Consider the following 25075-nt stretch of genomic DNA (forward strand, 5'->3'; position numbering starts at 1 on the left):
TCCGTATGACCTTCGCGAAATTCGCATCGCCGCTCGAGTTTAGCTTCGACCGGTGGCTTCGACAAACTGCTGCACGCGCCCTCGTTTTACGCCTATACCACCAACTGCCCCCATGTCTCTAAAAATAAAACTCCAGCAGCTCCTCGTAACAACTTACCGATTGAAATATTTCCATTGCCGCGTGCAAAAACCGTGTTCACCGTGGAAGCAAAGCATTTGGTCATATTTGCCGGAGTAAAATGAACTCCCGCCTGGAATTTCCATAGAGGACGATCCATTTATTCCCATTTAGGCGCATATGTTTTTGTTTTTTTTTACTAACAGTGGAGTCATGGAGAACATAAACCTGCCGCTGTGGCTATACGAGACTGTGGCGCTCTGCTTGTGGTCACGGGCTCACGACCGCGGCGACCGACCGGTGAACACGACCGCGGCGACCGCATTTCGATGGATGTGTAATGCGGACTGAAATTTTCATGCAAGTTGGATGAATTCAATTTGGTCGAAATCAATACGCAGCCCTAGTTTGAGGCGTATCTCCTAGTCCACATTGCAGCTTAGACACCTATATGTTTAGCTGCCCCTAGTTACAGACCGAGAAAGAAAAATGGAAATCCTTCTGAAGAAAATAATTCTCGGTGAACACCCAAATCGCACCGTGAAGGAAGGCATGGAAAATGGAGTGCAAGAAAGAAGAAAGAGGCAACGGAGTGGAGGACTCCAGAATAACTTAGACCACCTATGATCTTTGACGTGTAGGTGGTGGTGGTGAAAACTTTAATAGGCACAGGGGACTTTAGGACACGCAACTCCTTGTGCCCCTGCACGGCCCCATTGCGCTTAAACGTTCATGGCCCGGAGGCTCATGACGCTGGCAGCCCGGCCTGTGGCGATGGCTTGCTTGGCCGGGCCCTCGGAGCGCAAAAGGGTCTCCCAAGCTGTAAGGTGCTCCAGGCCCCGCGGGGGAGGATCCGCCGGGCAGAGGAAAAGGATATGATCGAGAGTGGCTTTGGGGTGGTGGCAGAAGGTACAGGAGGGGCTTGTGTGGACCTGGTGATAGCGCGAGCGTATATAAGGGGAGGGTATAGGTGCGTGTTTGGAGCCGCCTCCAAAGTATCTGGCGACAGTTGTCGAGGGAGGGATGGGGTGGGGGGTAGAGCCGACGCTCGGCTTTGCAGGCCTGCGTCAGTTCACTGAATGAATGCATGCGCTCCCGTGAGAACCCTAGATCGGAGGCCGCCGGTGCCCGGTTGAGAGAACCTCAGGCTAAATCATTGGCAGCCTCGTTTCCGGGACTCCTGGAGTGGGCAGGCACCCATATAAGCTCCAGGTGGCGGGGCGGGGTGTGCGGTGAGGGAGTTTAGTATGCGAAGTGCAGGGACGTGAATTCTCCCGCGAGCAAAATTTAGTATGGCAGTTTTAGAGTCCGATAGTATATACCGGGCCTCCGTGCGCGTGATGGCTAGGGCAATGGCGGCTTCTTCAGCCTCCTCCGAAGTGGCAGTGGGAGATATGTGAAGGGTGGCAATCGGTTGTAGGGTGGTGGTGGTAGTGGTTTTATTAAAAATAATAGTAAAAAGGAAGGAAAAGATTTTTGCTAGCCCCGGCATCTGCCATCGATACTGAAGCACCTGAGCTGGGGCAGCGGAAATAAAGGACAGCAGGCAGAGTGGAGAAATGAAATGAAAGAGGTGAGGGGACAGGAATAGAGGACAGGGGGAGAAGTAATACGTACAAACTATTTACAAAATAAGAAATGTGTCCAGGTTGTGCACGCGATTAGTTCATTTTAGAGGAATTAAATCACACACGCGCACAGCACTGTGTTGGTTACAACTGGAGTGGGGCGTCCAGTTATTAATCGTTCAAGGTTGTAGGGAGGAATTCGTGATGGCTACAACCGCGTCCTCGCCTGTGCATGCGGCATCCATCCACACGGCATCCGGCTCCGTGCCATATAGTGTTTGTGGAGCGCCCGTGCGCGAGCTCTGTGGCGGGGGTCGTGGTAGGTGGGGTGCATGTTTTTGGGGAGAGGTTTAATAAGTAGTTCGCGGTGAATGCGGTGGGGGACCTGGAGCTGTGTGGGATCCGTGGCTGGGATCCTGATACCGAGGGTGTGTAGGATGTGTCTGCCGTGTAGACATCTCCCAGCGCTATGTCGCCGTTTGTATTTCGCCTCCGTATAAACGCGGCCGCCGAGATTACACACGTGGGTGACCTCATGGCTCATGGGCAAGAAGAATCCAGCGGCTGTTGTCGAGTCCGAACATGGGAGACGTGCGAGGTGAGGCCAGAGAAAGGGGAAAAAGTGTGGATGTGACATGGCCCGGCTGTCCCACGTATTTTAAAAAAGCGTGGGGAGGCAAAAGGTGTGGAAGGACAAAATCGGGTGATTGCTGGGTGCGAGGACGCCTAGTACACGCGTCTTATGCCAGTATGTCTGCAGCGGAGTAGACAACGACGGAGAATGCCACGACGGTTCATAACGTGTTATTAGGTCTCGAGGGAGAAAATGTTCGCGTTAAGCGAATATATTACGTTTTCCGGCCTGTAAGAGCGGCAGTCGAATGTGGCTGTTTTGACGAAGGTCTTGAAGCCGCTGACTGCAGCACCCTGAGGACATGGCGGCTGGAAGACTACGTTCAAGCGCGAAAGCAAGGGCCCCTCCACTCCATTGCCTTGTAGTCGTTTCCCTTAGACCCACTTCAGATTTACGTGAAAGGATGGGCTGCGATGTGAAGCCTGATGTCATGTTTGATATGTCATGATGATGTGTGGGTGGTGAACTCTGAGAAGACGTTTTGGTTGTCTGTATGCATGGTAATGAATACGGGGTGCATGGTGATGTAGGACATTCATTCCTGGCTTGTCTCTCTGCGGCTCAAGTAGTGGTATATATGTATGTGGTGTCAGACTGCTTCTTCATTCCGGCCATTTGTTACGGCGGTAATGTCAGCAGTGAATTCGACATCCTTTAAGTAGACGTCTTTTTAAATGAAAGGATGAAGCACTCTACTCTGGCACCTTTTGAGATCAACTATGCCGGACTCATATCGACAGAAATCGGTTTAATCACTGTCCCGTGGTGGTGGGCCTTTTCCAGACCAGACAGCAAGGCCCTGTGAGGTAGTACGTGGTATGTCGTTGCGCGTCAAGATGAACAGCCGTTTCCAATCTGGGCGCCGTGAAGCGGTGGACGACGCAATCTGTTGCCATGCGAAGTCTTGCGCGCTAGGATTTGCCGATAGCAGTTCCCAGTTTTGCCGATTCTTCATTAGCTACTTTCGTACGTCTGAAGCGCGCATGACAGCAGCCTTCGTGACAACCTCTTCCAGAATCATCGCGGAAGCTGCCATGCGCACGCCCAGACGTACCGAGGCAGCAAACGATAATGATAGCCAACGGTACATAACAAAAATCATTCCTAGCTGGCGCACCATATTTACGTCACTCCTCACCCCTGCCGCAGCCAAGCGACTAGCACCCCAGCGCATGGTACCCAAGTGGGGAGTATGGCTCAAAACAATAAGGAATAACTAGTCTCAGACATCTTTGAACTATGTTCGAATCAAGAAGAACTCCTCTTTAATTTCTCGCTCGTTTAGTACTTCAGCTGTAGGCCTATACTGGTCTGGAATAGAGGTACAGCGCTTGCAGTAACCTCAGAACGTATCGGCATCTGACCAAGGGCACCACTAATGTCCTTTCAGTGTTCTCGGGCATATACCCTCCGACCCGCTTACACAAACCGGCACTATGATGATCGAGGGAGTGTACACGAAACTTCGCAGTCCGGTAGAGACGCTCAGCTTTTTTTTTTTCCGGCGCATGTGAAAAGACAACCAAAATGGAGCTGCGCTTTACATCTCTAACGCTTACGCTCCCGAGCGCCGTCTAAGCTGAGGAAATTTCCGATTTTGCGGAGCAAAGCGAGTGCAGGGCCATTTTCATGAAGATGCCAAGACACCACCACGTTTTTTTTTTTTTTTTGCTGCCTACACGGTACGACTTCGTAGAAGGCTATGTAGACTCCAGTATCCTTTTATGGTTTTATGAAGTTTAACGTCCCAAAGCGGCTCAGGCTATGAGGGACGCCGTAGTGGAGAACTCCAGAAATTTCGACGACCTCGGGTTCTTTAAGATGCACTGACATCGCCCAGTACACGGGCCTCTAGAATCTCGCCTCCGTCGAAATTCGACCGCTGCGGCCGGGATTGAACCCGCGTCTTTCGGGCCAGCAGCCGAGCGCCATAACCACCGAGGCGGCCACTCCAGTATGCATGTGGCGCGCCCAAAAATTCAGTTAGTATACTACACCAAGTCGGGTATTTCGAACTAGTTCTAGAAAATAGTCGCTGCTTAAGGCAATCTCCAACTCTGCTCTGGCCTGAGGAGTCTTCAAAGGGACACTCAGACCAATTCTAACCAATTAATGTTATCTGCTGAAATCCGATTCTCTGGGAACGCTGACGTTCACCCGACAGCAAAAATTGGAGGGAACAATTAAGCTCCGCCTTAATGGTATAACGCGATAGCGTTATGGGTTATTTCCCCTATATGCAGAAGGCCATTCTCTACTTTGCATTCATAGATCCCTGGTAGTCCTCATGCCCCTCCTGGCGCAGTGGTGGAGTGGTTAAGTGATGCGCCACTGCCCTGCGATGGCAGGTGCTCCCAGCGGTGGGCCTTATTGTGTGACCCAGGTTGCTCTTCCCGAGCGACAAATCATTAATTTAACTGCCACCTGCCTTGGTGGGCAGGTTGTGAAGACGCCGCAAGGTCACGTCACCTAGGTGGCCCACCTGCCTCGCAGGTTACTTTGCACCACCTGCCAGAGTCATCCTTGTGATGTTTCGCTCACAACGCCGACACCGGATTTTCTGGACAACGGGGCCTTTAACGCTGTCGCGTTAAAAGACGCATTTATCGACTGGAAATCTGGATTAAAAAATATTTCCTCTGACCGATTCAAACACGTACGTGAGAGTGATCTCTTTTGTGATTAGAACACGATAGCTTATCGACAGGACAACTTCCATTCTTTCCGCTTTTAAAGGCGCCGCAGAGGAACCATACAGACAACGGCTAAGCGGATGAGTGGGAGCTCTATAGTGCTAGCGCACTAGAACACCCGTGTGCTGCGCGATGTCAGCACGCAACCCCAGGCGGTCTAACTTAGTCAGGAGCCTTCCGCTACGGCGTCCCTCAAAGCCCGTGTCGATTCGGGGCATCAGAACCCTACAATTTACAATTCAGTAGACACCCTACTCCCATAAACCTCCAGCCCTCAAGAACATCGCTGAGCAAAGAGACCACTCCCTCTTTTTCAGAATCACATACTGTCCCTCAATAGGAGAGTTGTAACTGAATTTTGTTGCTTGGTGAGATATTTAACTAAGAATTAAATTAAGTATTGAAACATAAAAGGACGTCAAACTGGGTGCCAATGGAAATGGGAGAAGAGCCTCTTTCTCACAAATCTTGTTGCGCACTCCATGGCTTTCGCTGACGAAGAAAAAATCCTCTTATTGAAACTTTTTGCTAGCGGAGTGAGGCTCCCCCTTCTCTTTCTAACACGCATTAACAACTCCTGTGTAGGACAGACCTGGATTTTCAAGAAGACTATGCTCAGCCGTCACCATGCCAGCGGAAGTCGAAAACTTGACACCCAAGGTTCTGCACGTGCATCGTGGATCTAGGCGGGAGGGCCGCTGAGCAACTGCCCACTCTCCAACCCGTTACATCGCACATCTACGGGACGTGGGCGTCAAGCGAAATGGTGCTTTCAGCGAAAAAAGCCGCGTTTTCAGCAACAAAAAAAAGCACCTGCTGTCGCCTTGCGCACAGTCAAGAATGAGAACGGGTTGTACATATTTAAATGAGCGGGCCACTGGCGTAGCACTTTGGAATGTGCGGTATAAAAGCAATGGTCGAAAGAAACAACAGGGAAGACGGGCTTCTCCTTACCTCTAAGATTACGCATGGTACAGTTCTCCAGTGCTTAGCTAACTAATGAGAAATAAATATAAATCGCCAGGTATCAGCATGGTTTTGCAAAACAAGCAAGGGAAGCAAGCGCAAAAACTCGCAGGATGGTTACGACTGTGTAACGCGAGGTTCAGCAATAGCTGCTTAGGCGTTTAGTCACCAGTGGTCACGTGATTCACCTCTGCGCTGGCAGGCGGCTGTTGCAGAGCCACCCGTAAGCTTATGGGACCCAGGTTGAGCGGCGCAACCGGTGGAAGCACCCACCGGTTATGCCGACGACGGCAGATGACTACGACGCGAAACCCAGGGACGGGCGCGCCGGAGGCGATGGGGGAAGTGACTGCTCCTGGCCCTTCGGGGGCAGGGGCCCTTGCCGGTTGTAGGGGGCTCCTTGCCACAGGGGTATGTTATGCATGCAGCCATCGCACATGACAGCTGTCTTTTTGGGACCATCTAGCGGCTTCTACAACGCCGACAGTCGCCGACAGAATTTCGTCTAATGGGGCTAGTAAGGCTTTTGCCTTAATAAAGCATCAGCATTAGGTTACAGGATTAGGAGGTAAGGTGGGGAGGTTAACCTGTAGATGAAACCAGTCTGCTACTTTGAACTAGGGAAAAGGGATGAGAGGATATCAAGGTAAGCGAGAAAAGAGATAGATATAAGAAAAAGCAGAGGGCGAAAACGCTTCGGCAAAGTCACAACCTGTCGTGCAGGCCTGACAATCTTAAGAACCACAGGAGGGCCTGGCAGGCCCTCACTGCTGATGATTGCCGCGGCCAGTGTCCAAGAACCTTGAACTCCATTAGGGGGCGTGGATCGATGTGTTCTAGCGCATGGTGTAGAAAATGTCTTTCAGAACTGTATGCTGGGCTGTCACAAAGAATATGAGATACGGTCTTATCGCGGCCACAGATGTCACATGCAGGGTTATAAGCCATGCTGATCACAGTAGAGAAATGGTTTGTGAATGCAACACCAAGCCACAGGCGACACAGCAATGTTGCCTCACATTGTGGTAGGCCATACTGAAGCCGTAGGTTCAGGTTAGGATACAGGGATAATAGACGCTGGTTCGAAAACTGGCCGGAATTGCACAAGGCAAACGTGATCTCCTGCGCCAGTGTTCGAAGCCTACCCGCTGCGTCAGCTCTCGAGATGAGGATGGACACAAAATTGTCCTTTTGGTGAGCAGTTCGCGCGGCCTTGTTCGCGTGGTGGTTGCCTGTGATGCTGCTGTGTCCTGGCAACCACTGGTAGACAATATCGGGCCTTTTATTGATGGTGGTGTGGTGTAGCTCTTGGATTTCCACGACCAGCTGTTCATGGGACCCATGACGAAGAGCAGATTGCAAGGCTTGGAAGGCTGCTTTTGAATCAGTGAAAACAGGCCATTGTTGGGGTGTTTCTTCACTGATATGCTGAATGGCGACACGAATAGCAGTAAGTTCTGCACCAGTTGATGAAGTCTGGTGTGATGTTTTCACTTTCTTAACTATGGTCCTTACGGGGATGACCACGGAGCCCTAGGAACTGGAGGGGGTCATTGAGCCATCGGTGTATATGTACAGTGTCCGTGCTTGTCATGCAAACATTCAAGAGTGGCCTGTTTTAATGCTTTCGGCGATAAATCAGCCTTCTTTTTGATGCCTGGTGCAGAAAGACGCACACGAGGTTGGTGCAGACTGAATAATGGAGAGGACGGTCTGGAGGCTGGCGTAAATTGGGACGGCAGAAAGTCGCGACAGAAATGCCTTTAACTGTGCATCCCTTGCAATCTAAATTGGGAAAGAAGTCCATCTTTGGTCCCCCTGCCTCGCGCTGCACCTAGAGTCTGGACCCGCGGATCCGCTCCGGCTTGTTTGTCACGTTTAAATCTTAATGAAGGTGCGTAAGTAAGCACCTGCAAAATAACAACTGCAGCAGGTACCTTAGCGCATCTAATATAAAAATTAGCTGTTTCTCCGAATTTTACCAAGCATGTATGTGATCACATCCAAGAAGATCTTTTCAAGCTTGCACAACCAATAATGTTGGTTGCGCAACACAACCATCACTGTACTGTTGATGGGTACTAATGCAAAACCCAAGTTTGTGCTAGGAGCTTTCCCCAAGTATTACTTGAGCCAGCTGTTTCAATAAATTCTTTTATGTGGCTGCCATCATGCCGCACATGACGCTTTAGAAAGCCGAACCCCACCACTGCAGGAAACTGAGACACAGTGCAGAAGTATCATGTTTAATGGACCCAACAGTTCCCACATGCGGGCTGGAATGGTTCTTGTGCCCTTGCTAGCAAAACAAACCAGTTCCCTGTTAAATGGCTCTGGCACTGACACTAATCAGCACTGCAGACTGCTTATTCAATGCTTAATTTCATGCTCTGCATCACATTCTCCTTAACACCATAGATGAAATTGAGGTCCAATTTAAAATGAATTTTTTTCCTTTGCGTTTGGTCACAAGTCACAGAGCAATACCATTTGAGAACTGAAATATGAAAGAAAACAAGAATCTTTTCATGCATGCAGCATTGCTGCAAAAATGAGAACTTTTTGGAATGAACGCTTGCAACAGAGTATTCAAAAACACATAGCACATTTGAACTATAAAATGTCTGCATAGCTTGTTTTCTCACAAAACTACCGCCTTTGAACAATGTAGAAGTTGATAAACAAGTACAGAGAGAATAATTTATTTTACAGCTTATACAGGAGAGGTAGGCAGGCTAATCCGTATCGCAAATAAAAACAGACATGCTGACTGCAGTCAAGGGGTGTAACAGAAAACATAAAACATGTTCCAGGTTTGATGTGGGTCGCCTTTCAGCTAAAATTTAAAGGACTTTTCCATTTTTAACATTAGCATTATGCATGATTCTAGGCAAAAGCACAGACATGCTTTGAATGCCATTTTAAGTTCCATGACTGCCATCACAGTCCAACTATATATACACTGGGTCATGACCATCCCTGACCAGATGAGTTTTCTTCAAACCATCATCTTCAGACTAGGGCACGCAGAACATTGCCCATGAGTGGGAAGAAGGCTCCGGGGGCACTACCCATTGCACAGGCACAGAGGAGCCACCAGGATGATATGGAGGCACAAGAAACTGGTCCCATGAATTTCTAGAATAAAACAGAAAAAAAATAAAAACACAACCACACATCAGTTGACATTTGGTGCGCCCTCAACTGAGCCAGGTAGAGAAGCCCACCCTTTGATTCCAGACCACTTGATAAAGGTACAACCTCCCCAGACAACAGAGCGTGAAAATGATACATTTTTTAAAGGAACACGAAGAGGTGCTTAGACTTGTGCTCTCCCATTTCCTGTAACCAGTGCTTGCTAGCACTACATGCTTTGCCATGAGTCAACAGGACTTGTCGGGCTAGTTGGTTGATCATAATGCAAAAAAGACGAACTGCGCAACAAGAACACGGACGAAAGGGAGGCAGACACACACTAACGCAGTGTTAGTGTGTGTCTGCCTCCCTTTCGTCCGTGTTCTTGTTGCGCAGTTCGTCTCGTTTGCCATGAGACTGAAAAGACTACATAGCCTCTCAGTTCCTCTTCTGAGTTCAGAGCTGGTCCGCGTAGTTCAGAGAGGGGAAAACATACAAAAACCATCACGCAATGATGAAGGCAAGAAAAGTAGAACAAAACTTGTACACGAAAAGTTGACGTAACTAATGCCTAGCTCATGAGGAAAAATGACACTTACCTCACCCATCTCAGAGACTCTAGGTTCTCGCTTGAAGATGTGTATAGTTTGTTAAATGGGAGCACAGCAGGGTCAACTTCTGCACAAGCAAACAGTGATGGCATACAGGCATATATTAGTGTTGCCATCTGATATCAAAACAGACAAGAAAACATCTCCTGCTGATAATATTATGAAACCCGTAGCATGAAGTGATATGAGCATATTAAAGGTTCCTGCTGAATATTTCTTCATGCAAAGACAATGGACCGCATTCACTGTATCTTTGCTTCTCTCTGAATTTGCAGCCCACTCAGAAAACAAGAAAATTTTATAATACAGAAGGAAATTCATTGTTTTGTCAAACGCATAAGTGCCTCACTTATTGCACAGTCTGCTCTAAAGGAATGTTTATTAAATGATGCTCAAAGAGGATAGTTTGCTTTTCTAATCCTGCACGTTGGAAACAAGCACAGGATCTGTCAGCAGTGACACAAGTGCCACTGACAGAAGTCTCACCGCATCCCTTTGTTGTTAAACATTTCCTACTGGCCGTTTCACTGTGCGCACATATGATGAAATTACGAATATGCATGGTGTACCATGTAGCAAAAAAAAGGCAAGGTTTATATCAGAAAACAAGCAAAGATAAGGATGGTAATTTACACATCACAAGCAGGAAGGTCTCCACACACTTGTCTTATTATCAGACAATGTCATCAGCCAGGCTGAATTTACTGCAGAAAAAAGGTCACTATTAGTGACCTCCTTTCAACCCTGCTTTGTGCTAAGTACTGCCAGTGCTACCTTGCCAGCTTTCTCACCTCATCGTTGTATTTAACTACTGTATTTACACGAATGTAATGCGGGGTTTTTTCACCGAAAATAGAAGTGAAAAGTCACCCCTAGCATTACAAATGAACATCATGCAGAGACAAGAGCACACCATACCACATTTACTTGCATACTGATTGCTGCGTTGTATAAGTCAGCTGCTAACTTCAAAAAATGGGGGGTGGGGGGTGTGGTTGGAAACACCACCTTGATTTTCCGGTTGACTAATAGAAGGTGTGGGCCACGAAAATTCAACTTATGTGACTGGCATGGTGCATAACAGATCGGAGCAGTCGTGGAGCAGTGAGAAAATTGTCATTGGAGACGGTGCACTAGCTTACCGGGCACGAATGTTACGGTTCGTCCCGAGGAAAACGTGATAGAACGCTCGAGACATAAATGACTTTTTTTTTGTTCCATGAAACTTTGGTGGGCACCCTCAACGTCCGCAGCACTGCTGTTGCACATTAACAGCAGAAATCCACTTTGCGTGCATGGCAAGCTTGGTGTTGCTACTACATGTGAAAAGGTGCTCTCGCTGCTTCCCTCCATATTGGCGGCACGTGGCAGCAGTGGTGGCAAGCGCAATGCTAAAATCTATAATGCTGCTGAAAATGGTGACCGATGCTTGCACGGCATGACTCACCGCACTGTTGAGCGACTGAGAAAAGTTTACCGTAAAATTCCGAGCAAGCGACCCCCCGCGCAAGTCGAAATTACTGGCAAAGTAGGGGGTGACGCTATCCCGGAACGGCGCCGAAATTCAAGACGGCAGTGACATTTTCCCGTCAGAAAAAAAAAAAAGTGCAGTGCACGTCGATTTAAAATGTCCTGCCGTTTTTTCCCGCTCAAAGAACGCATCATCCACGCATTCACTAAACACCGGCGTGCCATTACTTAACTTTCTTCGAAGTTTTGGTGTAGCAACTTCACGAAATTCTTGTCCCCATTCCCGTATCTGTTTCCGGTCGAATTTGAATCTCGGGACGTTTGGCGAACATTCCTTCCATTTTACTTATGCCATTGTATGATCTCAAGTTTATTCACCGCTGTGTACGAATGCATTGCCGACTTGACAACGCCAAAACAAGACAAATGGCGCGTGACGAATGGGCATGCGAATGACTTGAAAAGCAGGATTGGATTGGATTGGATTCTTGGACTGGATGGGGCAGGCCAGTGTTGCCTGGGTGCAGTGCGTGACAAAGCCGCGGAGGGGGGTCTTTCCCGGAACAGCGTGGAAAGGTGAAATTAGCAGTGAAGTTAGGGGGCACCCTTGCATGGGTGGGGGGTGCTTGTTCGGAATTTTATGGTACTTCTTATGATGAGGGCTCTAAAGCACACGGTCGATGCAGTGATGGCGCGTGGTGACTCAGTGATGGTCTTCGCATCAGTGTTACCTGAGAACCTTTTGCGCAGCTCTCTTAAAAAAGGGGAGGCATGTGGAATGTGCATGCGGCAACGGTAGTAGCAGTTGCAGTAGTACTTTGTTAAGGCTTGATGGTGGCCTTGCCCTCCTCAGAAGACGATGCACAACAAGGCTGTTCTCTGAGATAAATTTGCTCACAAACTTCTACCAGACCTTTCATACGCTTCTTTTTCATGTTTCCCACCCAAAAAACTGGCCCACGTGTTACATTTGGGCAAATACGGTAGTTAAGATTATTGTTGAGCACCGGGACACATAAAAAAAATGTTAATTGGACAATGCAAGAGTATCGGAAGAACTTCCCAGTTGTGCAGGTAACAGTTTTATCTGGAAGTTCCTTTCCTTGCTCTGGACCAAAAAGACGAAATCCAAGATGCCGAGATCCGAGAAGCACTTGTTTTGAACATGGCATACTAACGGTGCTATCCACTGATAAGGCGAACCTATTTGGCACAGCCAGATTCGTTCTTGCATATGCAAGCAGTGCAGCCCAAAGTGCCATCACAGTTTCATACACTTTTGCACATGGTGCCCTTTTATTCTTTCACTCTCCCTTATTCACAGCATGAAAAAAAGTGCCCATAATAAAGCTACCCTATAATGAATTGCATCATTCAAAGTTTCTTGTTTCTGTACAACTTTCTAAATAAGACTTTTTGGGTACATGTGCAAATTTGGAAGTTTGTAAACAGACTTTATCCCACAGTGGCAAACATGACTGCTTGTGCTAGGTGACTGCCGCCAATACTGCTGCAACGTGGTTGCAGCCTGCTGCCTCCAGCCTTGCGTGCATCTCACAGGCCTTTGTTTTTAGGCCAGCTGTTATCGCGAGTGGCAGCAATGAGGAACAGATATCGCCAAATCTACCCAATAAAATACAAGAGGGCGCCTTCCACAGAGCGAAAAGTGGGCTTGTTTTGGCAAAGATGCTTGCTCACATTTATGTTAGGCCAAAAAATCGAACTTTCAGAGTGCTGCTAGTGTCTGTTTCAGTCCGAAAAATGACTGTGAATATGTACACGTTCCTATGAGTTGTGTGACGGTTAATCAGTAAGGTCCAAAGTATTGAAAAGGTCTGAAGTATCAAAGTCTGAAAAATCTGTCAGCTACTGTATTTTTACAAAATTGAAAAGCCCCTGGAGGCTTCTAATTGTGATGCCAAACAATAAATCATCAACCCATACCCAGATATGCATTAGAACTACATGATGCTCCATGCCCAAGTAGTAATGAACAAAAAAAATAAGAAAGGAGACATACCAGTGCTTCCAAACAAACTTCTCAGAACTGCTTCCTGCTTGTTCGTAAGCTTGCTGCTCTCATACTGTTCCTTTTGTTCTGTTTCGAGCATAACCTTGAGCGCAGTTTCTTCCTTCAGGTAATCTGAAAGCTGGTCTTCAAGAAGGTGCCGTACAGATACAATGCCGTCTTCAAAGTTGCTGTCTGCTTCTTGAGCAACATAGAGGCCTGCCAAAAAGGAAAAACAAAAATGAAGCGATGCATGAGACATGGTGCGCGCAAGCAAAGAGTAGTGCAACGTAAAAAGCTGTATGAAGTGCAATGCACAAATGCAAATGCTGCACAAATACCAGCATTAAATTAGTACTTGAAACCTGTCGAACTAGAATACCTATAACTGCTTTTAACCCCAAACATAGCATTAAGTCATAAGGGCCACCCAATGATCTCTGCGCAGTAGATTCGAGGTAAACTTTTTAAGGCCAACAAACAAATGCTAACAGTCTCCAGCAGCTACACATAACCAAACACATATGCAAAACAATAGGAGTGAGTTTAAAATCGCAAATTGTAAGGTCTAATATCCTGAAGCATTACATGGGTTTTGAGATATGCTGTAGTGGTGATGATGATAGTGAATTTTTATGGCACAAAGGCATCGGCAGCCAAAGAGTGCCATGGCACACGGTATTTTTCATTTACTCAAGGTTGGATCAAGGACCCAGATGTTGCAGTGGAGGGATCCGGTTAAATTTTTACTACCTAGGATTTGTGCAGCATTGCACAGCACACAGGAATTTTTGTATTTTGCCTGCACCAAAATATTACGGCTGCAGCGGCCAGGATCGAAGCCGCGACCTTGGGATCAGCAGCCAAATGCGAAAGCTACTCAGCGGCCATGGCGGGTTCAAGTGAGCTCAAAACTCTGATGCACTATACAAGAGCTGTTCCCATAGAAAGCACTGCAGTTTTGAAGTAAAGAATGAATCTAATGTTTTTGAGAGAATGAAACTCTATAATTTAAGACCAAGCAGTAGCAGAAAGAGCAATATTTTTAGTTTTCGGCTCGCAGATTTGTAAAGACACATGTAAAAGAAAAAAAAAACACTGACATGAGAAGATGTAGCCCTGCCTGTCTCATAGCCACATTCTGCAGCAGAAGCAACCTTTCTCAAAACTGTGTGAATATTATGCAAGCCACCTGCTCACACACCACCTCTCTGGCAAGCTGTAAGTTAATTTTCTGTGCAGCATTACCTGCTATATATAGTTACCCTTTCAGTCTACTACAACAAAAGGTTAAGATGGCTAAAATGTGCGAGCATTATACAAGCCAAGGCTACATCCAAAAAATGATGCGCTGTGCAATGAAGGGCTCCGGATTAATATCAACCCTCTGGTATTCATATGCATTGACATCCGAGTACACAAGCGCTTTTGTATATCGACTCCATCAAAATTCAGCCGCTGTGGCTGGCAACATAAATGCAACCTCACACTCCGCAGTGTAATGCCACAGCTGTTCAGCAACAGCAGTGGGTTGCTTACACCATACAAAGACAAGAGCTAGGCAGCCGGGTCCTAAAGTAAAGCCCCTAAAGCTTTGTACAGTAATGCCAACATTTAAATAAAGCCGTCCCTTGCTTGCCCCTCCCTCTTTCCTTCTCCCTCATGCTGGGTGCGGCCGTCACACACCTCTACAGGTAGGTGTTGACCGCCATCTTTGATGCAGAAGCAACACTTGCGGGAGAGAGAAACGAAGGAGGGAGTGGAGATGTCGCTACTTTATGAAGTTTGAGGGACTTTACTCTAAACCCTTGCTCATCGGTAGAACAAGGCTTATCTTGAGCTGCACGTGCACACCTTTCTGCTGATAAGATTCTTTGCGAGCAGCCCGAAGCTGTGTTAGGGCTTCCAGCTTCTCCAGGTACTCTCTTGTGCGGTTGATCTTGAAGCGGATTTCACTGAGGATTGAGTCTACCTCCTCTTTCATTTCTTCTTCCTGTGATGTACAACCAGAACAGGAAAGGTTACAGGTACTAAATGGTAAAGCCTTAACGGATTAGGAATATGTAAAACTTACCAAACAAGTGAACTGTAGCACCAAAACTACCATTTCTACTAATGTCCCATTTCCTTCCTACATGCAGAACTGCACTTTTTTTATTCTTCTGCACACAATTCCCTCCCAGGGATTTTCCTTGACTACTTTCAGGTACAGTGTCTCTAACCTCAAACATATAAAGTGAGTTTGTAAGTTCTTTTTTATATTAACTCTGAGCGAAACGATTTTGTCTACAAGCATTGTACAATTTATACTTAGCTCGGGACCTACCGCTCTGAAGGCTGTTTGATCGTATATACACAATAAATATCAGCTCACTGCCAGCAGTGGCCCAGCACACACAACAATCCATCTAACCTGTCTTTCCTGATTTGCTTTGTCCAATATCCTTTGACGGCATGCATTGATATTTGCTTCAACTGTGGCCACACGCATCTTCTCTTCTTCGGCTTCTTGCATACGTCGTATGCGCTGTCTCTTCAGCCGCTCCTAGATGAGAATGAAAGTGGAATGGTACTCTTGTAATCTCAGCACTGCAGGCACTAACTGCTGGACATCTTGGCATATGGCCTATGAACGCACTTGGTAAATGTATAGCCCTTTACTGTGTCCTCAGGCCACACAGTGAACATCCCATTATATCAAACAATAAAATGCTGACAAAGCACAACGGCAATAATAGCTGGACATTTTACACTGGGTGGTCAAGTTAAGTGAATGCAACTTCATTCAACAAAGTAACAGTGTGCGTTCAGGTTAAGTTCAACCATCTCGTCTTCTTTAACGTGCAGTGAAATCTCAGTACTTGGCTGTTCCTCTGCTCACCTTCATCAACTTGAAATTAAGACATGAATTTAACAACTGCAATTAGCTGTCATTAACTACATTAAGGTATGTGAGCATAAAGGACACCAATGTAGGGTTCAGAGTCACGAAGCTGAATGTGGGCTATGAGGGAAAGCATAGTGGGGCGCTCTAGATTAACTTCAAGCAACTTGGGTTTTTTGAAGTGCATTGGCACAGCACAGCACACGAGCATTTTTTATTTCACCTCCATTGAAATGCTGACATTTGAGCTCAAAAGCCAAATGCCAAAGCGACTACGATGAAAGAACAGCAATATTCACAGTAAGCATTTATGCACTATTAGAAGATGGATGCAATAGCAGCCTTTTTCTTCAGGACTGGCAGTGCAAGCTGTGAAAGCCTACCCTTTTCTTATGCCGCCGCTCAACAGTGGTCATCAGTCGAGACATAACATCCTCCTTTGAAAGTTCTTCGCAGCGTGACTGCAGTTTTGCCTAGGCATAAATTAGAGCACAAGGGATTGTCAGTAAGAAGGCAAGAGAAATATAGTGCCAAGCACGGCAGTGACATGTACAATCAATAGGAACAAAATTTCTGAGGGGCAGCGAACTGTAGATTGCATCTTCTCCAGACACTCTGGGAGATTTAACTCATTCAAATATGAACAGCTCTACAAACAAGGTGCTGATGGCCAGATCAAAAATAAATCAGCTGACCGAGGCAACCATTGCTAAAATTACATCACAAATGGTGCAGCACCTTACAAGAAAAAGGGGCAGAAAATGCTTTAAAAGGAACTTGATTTTGGTTAAATTGATTCATGAGCACACCATAGCCAACAGGCAGCACAAAAAGATGTCACAGGAAAGTATAACACAAATGGCACCATCAGCACCTTGGCTTTTAAGAAACAGGAGAGCAAGCATGGTGCCACCAGTGCAACACAAAGCCCCTGCATTGCCTCTTTTATTCACTCTATTTGTAACTAACCATGCCGGCAACCAAAAACCTGTCAATAATCTAATAAAAGTGGGCAGAAAAATTGAACGGCCACAGGTGAATGACTGTGCTGTGAATACTGCCAGTAACCCTGCAGGTGGTACCCTTTGGCAGTAGCTGCCCTTGTACCAAAGAAATGTAAAGCAACAAAGTATTCAGTGAACAACAAACCTGGTGTACTTCGACGTGCTGCATGAGAACTGACCACTGCTCATCACTTTCAGAATGAAGAAGGCTATCAGCCAATGCCTCGAGTTGCTTCAAAGTTTCCAAGGCCTCCAGTGCTTCTCTCAGTGTGGCCAGTGGCTGCAATAAGTCAGAGGATCAAAACATGCTTTTCTTAATTATAAACTCGGGAATCAGAAACACAAAGAAAACATAGCCGAGTGAAGAATACTGAAAATAAATTGGTGCAATGTGTAGTTTACGGTCTGCAAAGTATATGAGCACCGTTATCAATGAAATGCAATTCATAATCCTTTATAATTTATATATTTATAATTTATATTTGCAATTTATAATCTACTCCACCTTCGGGGATTCCCCTAAACATTTAACCAACACTGCTCCCACTTCAAGTTACTGATCAATTCACTCTCGCCATCCCGGTTAGCTAGAGCGACTGCTTCGGTGAAGCAGTAGTTTCGGGTTCGAACCCCTGACCAGGACGAATTTTTCTTTAACTGCGAAGTTTCTGAGAAAGCTGTATAGCTTTCCTTTGTAGCCGTATGGCTGCGCTTGGGTGAATGCCAATGAGTAATTACTCCCTTATTACAAATCTAATCCACCTTGGGGGATTCCCCTAAACATTTGATCATAATCCTTGCACCTGTAACTGTGCTCTCTAGAGAGAAAGAAATGACAGCTTACAACTGTACCAAATTATTAAGTGCAACAAGAAACTAAATCATTTGAAGTGATGGTAGAATTCGCTGCCTTACCTTTAACTAAGGGCCTGTGACACAAGCAAAGCATGTAGTTCATTTGTCTGCATAAAAGCACAGCGGTACTTGGCAATGCCTCAACGGTAAGAAAAAGCCTTGAAACCATATTAATCGCTATTCTAACAGCTGCAAAAAATGCCCTTTTCAGGCTCCTATATTGGAACTTAGTGCTAATATTCAGTAGTGGATGTTAGGTGCCATTGGCTTCTATTTATTGGACGTCTAGTCTAGACTGTCTGTATAGACTAGATGTCTAGACTGATTGGATGCCTAGTTTGCACTTTGTTTGGTGGTCATGCAATCAAGCACAGTTCCCACCTGCCGGAAGGAAAAGGACTGCATCTAACACAGATTGCTCTTTGCATCATCTGCTAGCCAGCTATGTGCATATTCTCAGAAGAACCAGTGCAAAAGGACAACGGACAAGAATGAAGGAGGATGACAGAGTCAGAAGTGCTGAACGTTCAACTTTATTTCGGAAGAAACAAGTGCAAACTAGTTTCGGAAGGAACTACTGCTTGTGCGTCATGGTCCCCGACAGGAAAATGTATAAATAAGCTGCACTAGTTTCTTCCGAAATAAAGTTGGAAGTTTAGCACTTCTGTCCGTGTCGTCCTCCTTTATTCTTGTCCGTTGTACTTTTGCGCTGGTTCTTCTGAGATCATGGCTTACCAACTAGCCCAACAATAAGTGTGCGCACGTGCGTTTGGCACCACGCATTCCTGGTGACTGCACTCTGTTCTGTGGCTAATGTGCTATTAGCTCGTTAGGCACTTCGCCTGAAAAAAAATATGAATTGGACTTACGCCCTCAGCCTGTGCAACGACAAAGGCAGCAACTGTCTACTCTGAGCACACTGTGGTGGGACTGTCACATCCTCTGTGGGTTTTCGTCACTTCAGGTTCTTTGGCGCATGCACATTGACGGTAACGTTAGGTGCCACGATAAAGCAAAGAACGAGGTCATTTCGGGCAGAAATCGAAAGCAGCCATCCAGCAGCTGCATATTCCCGTCTGTTCCATCACTCCTAGCAATACTTAGGGTTCAAGAGGCACTTGTGCATGCACTCATCTAATACGCACAATATACTCGTCATCTAATATGCACAATCATATTTTAAAACCTTAAAAACGCATATATTATTTTTTTTGCTACGATTGAAGGCACTTGCATCTGTGGCATAGAATACAGGGCAAATTTTGTTTGAGTTAACTGTGAAAGCAATCCGGCACTCATCATGGAAATCGAATCAAAATTATCTTAAGCATTCAAAACGGACACATGCGCGCCTTCATTAACCGAGCAACATTACTTTTTCACTACGTGCTCTTTACCATGCTGACCCATTGTTTCTGAGAAATAAAGAATTGGGTGGTAGTTTAGTATTGCTAAGCACGAAATATTGTGCGAAAGCATGGGAAGTGTCTGACATAAGAACTGCTGGAATGCATATAGTCAGTTAGATCAGAAAATCAAAGATCAGCAGGTGTGCCTCATCAGTGATTGCTTTTGTTACTTCAGAAAATTCCAGGCATCAGATATAAAATCACCGCCGCAGCATGCATTACATCCTCAGCATAGCTTGTCAATTCTCACAGCATTCTTTTGAGCTAGGGTATGAAACATTTTTTCGGGTGGAGGTTTGGTTTGGTTTAGTTTATGGGGGTTTAATATGCCAAAGCAACCCAGGCTATGAGGGACGCCGTAGTAAAGGGCTGCGCAAATTTCGACCACCTGGGGTTCTTTAATGTGCACTGATGTCGCACAGTACACGAGCCTTTAGAATATTGACTCCATCGAAATTCAACCGTCGCGGCCTGGATCGAACCCGCGTTTTTCGGGTCAGCGGCCAAGCGCCATAACCACTGAACCACTGCAGCAGCGTTTCGGGTGAAGGAAAGGGCAATGTCTCTGCAGCAAGCTGCAAGATGCTGCCAGAGGAACTGAGCTTCCACCACTATTCCACTTAGACGCACATGGTGCATATAGATAAATCCTGTGGCCAGTACTGAACTAATGAGTCCAACGAACAATGCCATTGAGTTTTAAAATTTTTCAAACAGAAAACAAAACCCAAAGAAAACACTGAACCCAAATAGAAGAAAACAAAAATAAGGTAAGGAGTGCTATTTTCCACTCCCCAGGTTCCCTTAGGGTAGTACGAGCTGCAAGTACTCTGAAGATAATGAAAAGTAGAAAAGCCAGTCAACAGCTGCGGCAATGGTTTAATGGTTATGGCGCGCGGCTGCAGACCCGAAAGACGCGGGTTCGTTCCAGGCCGCGGCGGTCGAATTTCAATGGAGGCGAAATTCTATGCGCCCGTGTACTGTGCGATGTCAGTGCACGTTTAAAGAACCCCAGGTGGTCGAAATTTCCAGAGCCCTTCACTATGGCCTCCCTCATAGCCTGAGTCGCGTTGGGACAATAAACCCCCATAAACCAGAAAAGCGAATCAGCTAACAGCAAGGTCAATAAAGAAAAAAAAGAACACAAAAGAAGGGAGGAAAAAAGATTCCCAACCCTAATTGGCCTCAAAAGGGTATAAATAGGAGTGCAAATAGTCAAGATTTCGAACACGAATCAAACATGTTTGTTATTCGGTCCACATTTAATTTAAGAAATTGATATTAGGCAGTGACGATGAATTTTTACGGTGCAAGGGCATCTGTGGCCAAAGAGCGACATGGCACAAGGTTATTTTCTGCTACTCAAGGTAGGGTCAAAGGCTCATTTTTCAAGCATTTCACCCCAAAGAAGCCGAGCACCAGGCAGGGGAAAGCCCATTGTATCACCGGTGGGTACCCGGCGGCACTGGGGATCGAACCCTGCACCTCCCGCATGCGATGTGGATGCTCAAGCAACTAGGCCACTGCTGCGGTTAAAATTGATATTAGTGAATTTTCGTATATTCTGCAGTCATCGATTATCAAGCTGACTTTCTTAAACCCACCAGTGGCAAAACCCCAATGTCTGGGCAAATTATCTATGCAATGTGTTTAAAGTGCCATGAAAACAGTACAAAGGCTTTCTCTCCTCTTCTCTGTCGTTTATCGCGTGGGTGATCACATTAGAATGCTGCTGGGCTTGGACCTCATGCAAGAAATTTGCAAGTGGGCTTTCTTGCATATCAGATGACGAGAACATAATTGCTGACCACCGTTTTCAAACAATTAAAACGCAAAAGCACGTGGTTAATGGTTTGATGCTTTCATAATGTATTGTCCCACCCCTATGACACTCGTCCTTTCACAACTCTTCTAGCTTGAGCTCTGTCATCTCATTTGGGTCAATTATGATGTGAGCGAATGCCCATTTGGGGAATTTTGCATGGGTTTCCAAAGGAGAGTTGAGTGGAGGCATCACTGGCAGGGCAAGCAATCGTGTAAAAATCCAGCCTATGACATGATGCATTGCATACTGCGCACCTCTGACATACATGTAATCGCGGGCGTGACAACGACAGGAGGGCCCCTTTCAGTTGGTCAGGAAATAGCCTGGCCACATAGTTTCGATTTCTGGCTTCCGCCGTCAGTCTGCAACAACAGTGGCTATCGGTCGCCCATTTGCTCGCCATCCGAACACAGCTATGCGCCACCAGCTTTGAATACTTCGAACATTTCTTCCGGTCTCTTAACGTGCGAACTACATATCATGCTAGCTTTAGTTAGTGATGTGTCAATTCATGAATTTCATTTTGTTACTCATTTTCGATCCCCACATTGCAGGTTGAATGCAGTTAGGATGTTTAATCAAGCAATATAAGTTTCTGTGCACCTCCCCCAGTGCTGCCGGGTTCCCACTAGTTTTACTATTGGTACAAACTTTCCCTGGCCTGGCATTCAGCTTCTCCGAGGCGAAATACTTGAGAAATGGGTCTTTGAACCCCACTTTATGTAAAGAAAAATACCTTGCGCCACGGCGCTCTTTGACTAAAGCTGCCCTTTGACTAAAGATTCATCATAACCATTCTACATGGCATTTTGTTTTTTTGCACAGTGCCGAGTCTGTTTAGCTTTGCGTACTTTTATTGCAAAGAACATGCACTACTTTGAAATATATATCTGTACGGAAAAAACAACTGCTTATTTATCTTTTTCTGCAATTTTTTTTCATAATTATTCGCTATACGATTCAATATTCGAAATCATTGTTTCTCTATTTTCATACTTGAAAATTTCAATATTCATATACCCCTAGTTATAAGCAGGCATCTGGGAGCCATGTTGTCTTCTGACTTGCCACACTGGCAGTGCACGTACAAATAGTTTCACACTTTGAGGGAAACGGGGCAGGCATGACCGTACCCTTCGGAGTGCTAGTACATCCGGCACGACCGTACCCTTCGGAGTGCTAGTACATCCGGCACGACCGTGCATCGGAGCAAAATGAAGCAGGCAGAGAGGGATCTGGAAGTGGTGCTGCGCTTCGTCTGCCACGCTGCCTGCTTTTGCGGCTGCAACGGATGCACTGATGCTCCAAAGAGCACAGCCAAGCTTTCCCGTGTCGACCTCAGGTGTCACACAACCTGTACATTCAAATGCCGGATTGGCAACACTAGAGTTGGCGTCATGAAAATTTTTGTCACGTTGTGAGTGAGGTGTGGTATTGACTGGCAGGGACCAATCTTTTCACTGAGTAAGTTAGATGGGCAAGTGAAATTCAATTTGCTTTGTTCCTTATGCCTGCCTCCATTTTGAATTTTGTGAGTGGAATTAACTCTTATTAGCATGCACCAATTAGCATAAGTCTTTCGTGGTGGCTTTGATGATATACAAGGAACCCTTCAGAGTGGCTAATCAAAAAAATATATGAAAAAGTGTCAAAGTGCCCATTTAGGAAAGTGCACAGCATAAGTCTAAAACCATGCTAGTGTCTGTTATGGACATTCCAATGCAAAAACGTTTACGAAGAAACATTACAGCAAAAAACAAAAGAAAAAAATGGCCCTTACAGATGAGTTTGATTTCATGCATGGCGTCGCCTTCTTGCTGGATTCATATGCCTGAATCTTGCTCTGCAACCACTGCGGCAGACATCCCAGTCGTAGATCATCCTCCGACTCTTCCTCTGCTGGTTTGTTAGATGCTTGCGTGCTTAAAGGCTGTACTGAGGCACAGTTGTTTGTCCATTGAGGTGGCCTGTTGGCAGCACCACTGTTTACGAGAAACTGAGGAGGCAGACAAGGCTGCTGCACTTGCTGTAGGCCAAGCACATTCGGGGGTGGCTGAAAAGGCTGCGGTGCAGCAGGCGGTGCAGCAGGTGGTGCAGCAGGTGGTGTACAGTAAGGGGCAACATAGCCTGGAATTGGCATCGGCGGAGTGAAATGAGGCATGGACACAGGCGGCCATGCTGGGTATCCCTGGTTAGGCACCGCAGAGCAAGCAGCACCTCCAATGGCTTGGTTGCTCGGAGGCAGGGGTGGTGGCGGCTGATATTGATGCCAGAAAGCCATTGCCTGCACATAAGTGCAGAGAAAATATGAAACTGTTTTGAAGCATGCCCTTCAGTAGAAAAATAACACTGCAGCCAGTGCATGCGACTGTCTTTGGTGCAGAAGCTCCAATGATGGTGGGTCTCACCAAAATTAAAGCTTACTTGTACAGCAATATGGAGTCGCAAGTTAAGAAAAAAGAAACAGGGCTTGTAGGACTTTTATGGGCACATGTGCTATGGCATGTTTCAGTGTGTTCATTTCTGTTCTCACGAGGGGTTTTTCTACAGTGTGGAATCCAAGTCATCAAATGAAACCCTTCCAACCATGTTAACCATTCGCCATCAAACAAAAGCATTTAATTGATTAATAATAATTCTGGCAAAGCTTTAAGCTGTCGTTCTTTCCTTGACTCAATCACTGAAATAAGTACAAGTGGCAGAACAAGTTGCAGTACAATGCAGATGACTTGTCTTTGTATATAACAGAAGAAAGCTTGAGGTTCCTTGTCCTCAGCACAGAAGTACAACCGACAACGCAATTATCTACCCAAAAGGTGCACTAAAAAAACATTCTATAGAATATGTCGTTTAGCACTCTACGCACAACTCTGCTAGGAATGTGCTGTCACTTGGACTATGGTTCACACTTACACTCTGGGGGCTGTAGAGGGCGAGAGAAATTTGATCAAACATGCCAGGTCCACACTGCAGAATTAAATAGGCGGATTTAGGTTACAGTTTTGGGCTGTGCGGGTGGAGGGCTAACCCATAAATAGAGAAAATGGCGGGGGAGGATGTTGCAAGCACGAGCGTCGCCAGTATAAAAGTCGCTTTAAAAATATGTAGAATTGAGAACAAAAGGCAAATGTTGTCACGTCTTAACAGTCAGCAGTCCGCCATAGCGTACACGAATACGAGTGCATATGTAGACCAATGACACGGACTGCTAAACGAAACTCAGGCGCCTTCCGAAGAACCCACCAGTGCGAAGTATGACTGAATACACTGTTGGCACTTGAGCACTCGTCTGCTATATACACTCCCGCACTCACGTTGGCTTGTCATTGATCCTCGAGATACGTGTTTCTTTAGCAAACACTGATCGCACGCGTCGCGCGTTTTCAGCTAACTTCCAGTACCATCACTCTACTACTTTGAACGTCACGTGCTGTCAATCTGACTGTCCAACTATAGCTTGGGCGTTATTAGTGGTGGTTGCTGTGAAACGTCTTTAACCATTTGTCATGTTTCAAGGAGTACTTTCACGAATGGTCATGACCTACCGCAAAAGAAAGAAGGCAGTCTTGTGTACGTACAGCGTAGGATGCCAACAGCAGCTCCTCTCGATGACAAAGCGAAGCGGCACAGCTACGAAAACACTATTTCCTTTTCGTACACAAATAAAGGAGCTTCACTTCCATCCCTGCAAGCACACTTCACCATTCATGTCGCCAGCATAACCAGCAGGTCAAAAACACGCGAGGCAAGGAAAGCGAGCGCGGCGAACGTGCTTCGCACATGTTTGGTTTGGCCATTTGGCGTTTGGCTGTGTTTGGCCAAACGGACTTTATTGCCTTATGTTTGGCATTGTTAGCATGTTTAAAAAAGCAAGCAATAATTTTCACTAGTTTTA

At 46.2% G+C, this 25075-nt stretch overlaps 1 protein-coding gene across 3 annotated transcripts; it reads right to left on the reverse strand.

Annotated features, from left to right (window-relative positions):
* Window positions 1-8215: 8215 nt before the first annotated feature.
* Window positions 8216-24982, reverse strand: LOC144125915 (uncharacterized). 3 transcript variants are annotated; one of them, XM_077659727.1, is made up of 9 exons: window positions 24726-24982; window positions 22961-23464; window positions 17237-17371; window positions 16471-16560; window positions 15617-15748; window positions 15058-15196; window positions 13216-13422; window positions 9714-9792; window positions 8216-9117 (listed from the first exon to the last, which is right to left on the reverse strand). In XM_077659727.1, exons 2-9 carry the CDS (start codon window positions 23459-23461, stop codon window positions 8997-8999), a joined length of 1404 nt encoding a protein of 467 aa, XP_077515853.1. In that variant the 5' UTR covers window positions 23462-23464; window positions 24726-24982; the 3' UTR covers window positions 8216-8996. The 3 variants fall into 3 exon arrangements, with proteins under 3 accessions (XP_077515853.1, XP_077515854.1, XP_077515852.1); XM_077659728.1 differs by having other exon boundaries at window positions 24759-24971; XM_077659726.1 differs by lacking the exon at window positions 24726-24982 and adding an exon at window positions 24424-24537.
* Between the last annotated feature and the right edge of the window lie 93 nt (window positions 24983-25075).

Source organism: Amblyomma americanum, chromosome 3 (genome assembly GCF_052857255.1).
Source record: "Amblyomma americanum isolate KBUSLIRL-KWMA chromosome 3, ASM5285725v1, whole genome shotgun sequence".
NCBI lineage: Eukaryota > Metazoa > Arthropoda > Arachnida > Ixodida > Ixodidae > Amblyomma > Amblyomma americanum.

What these genes read in the sequence shown, in the direction of transcription:
- LOC144125915 (XM_077659726.1), bottom strand. Translation starts at nt 24,507, where the DNA reads ATGACAAGCCAACGTGAGTGCGGGAGTGTATATAGCAGACGAGTGCTC. An exon ending in AGCGGCGGCATAAGAAAAGG is followed by an intron (nt 15,749 to 16,470) that starts GTAGGCTTTCAC and finishes ATTCTCATCTAG; the next exon opens with GAGCGGCTGAAGAGACAGCG. An exon ending in AAGTTTGTTTGGAAGCACTG is followed by an intron (nt 9,793 to 13,215) that starts GTATGTCTCCTT and finishes TTGCTTGTGCAG; the next exon opens with AAGTTGACCCTGCTGTGCTC.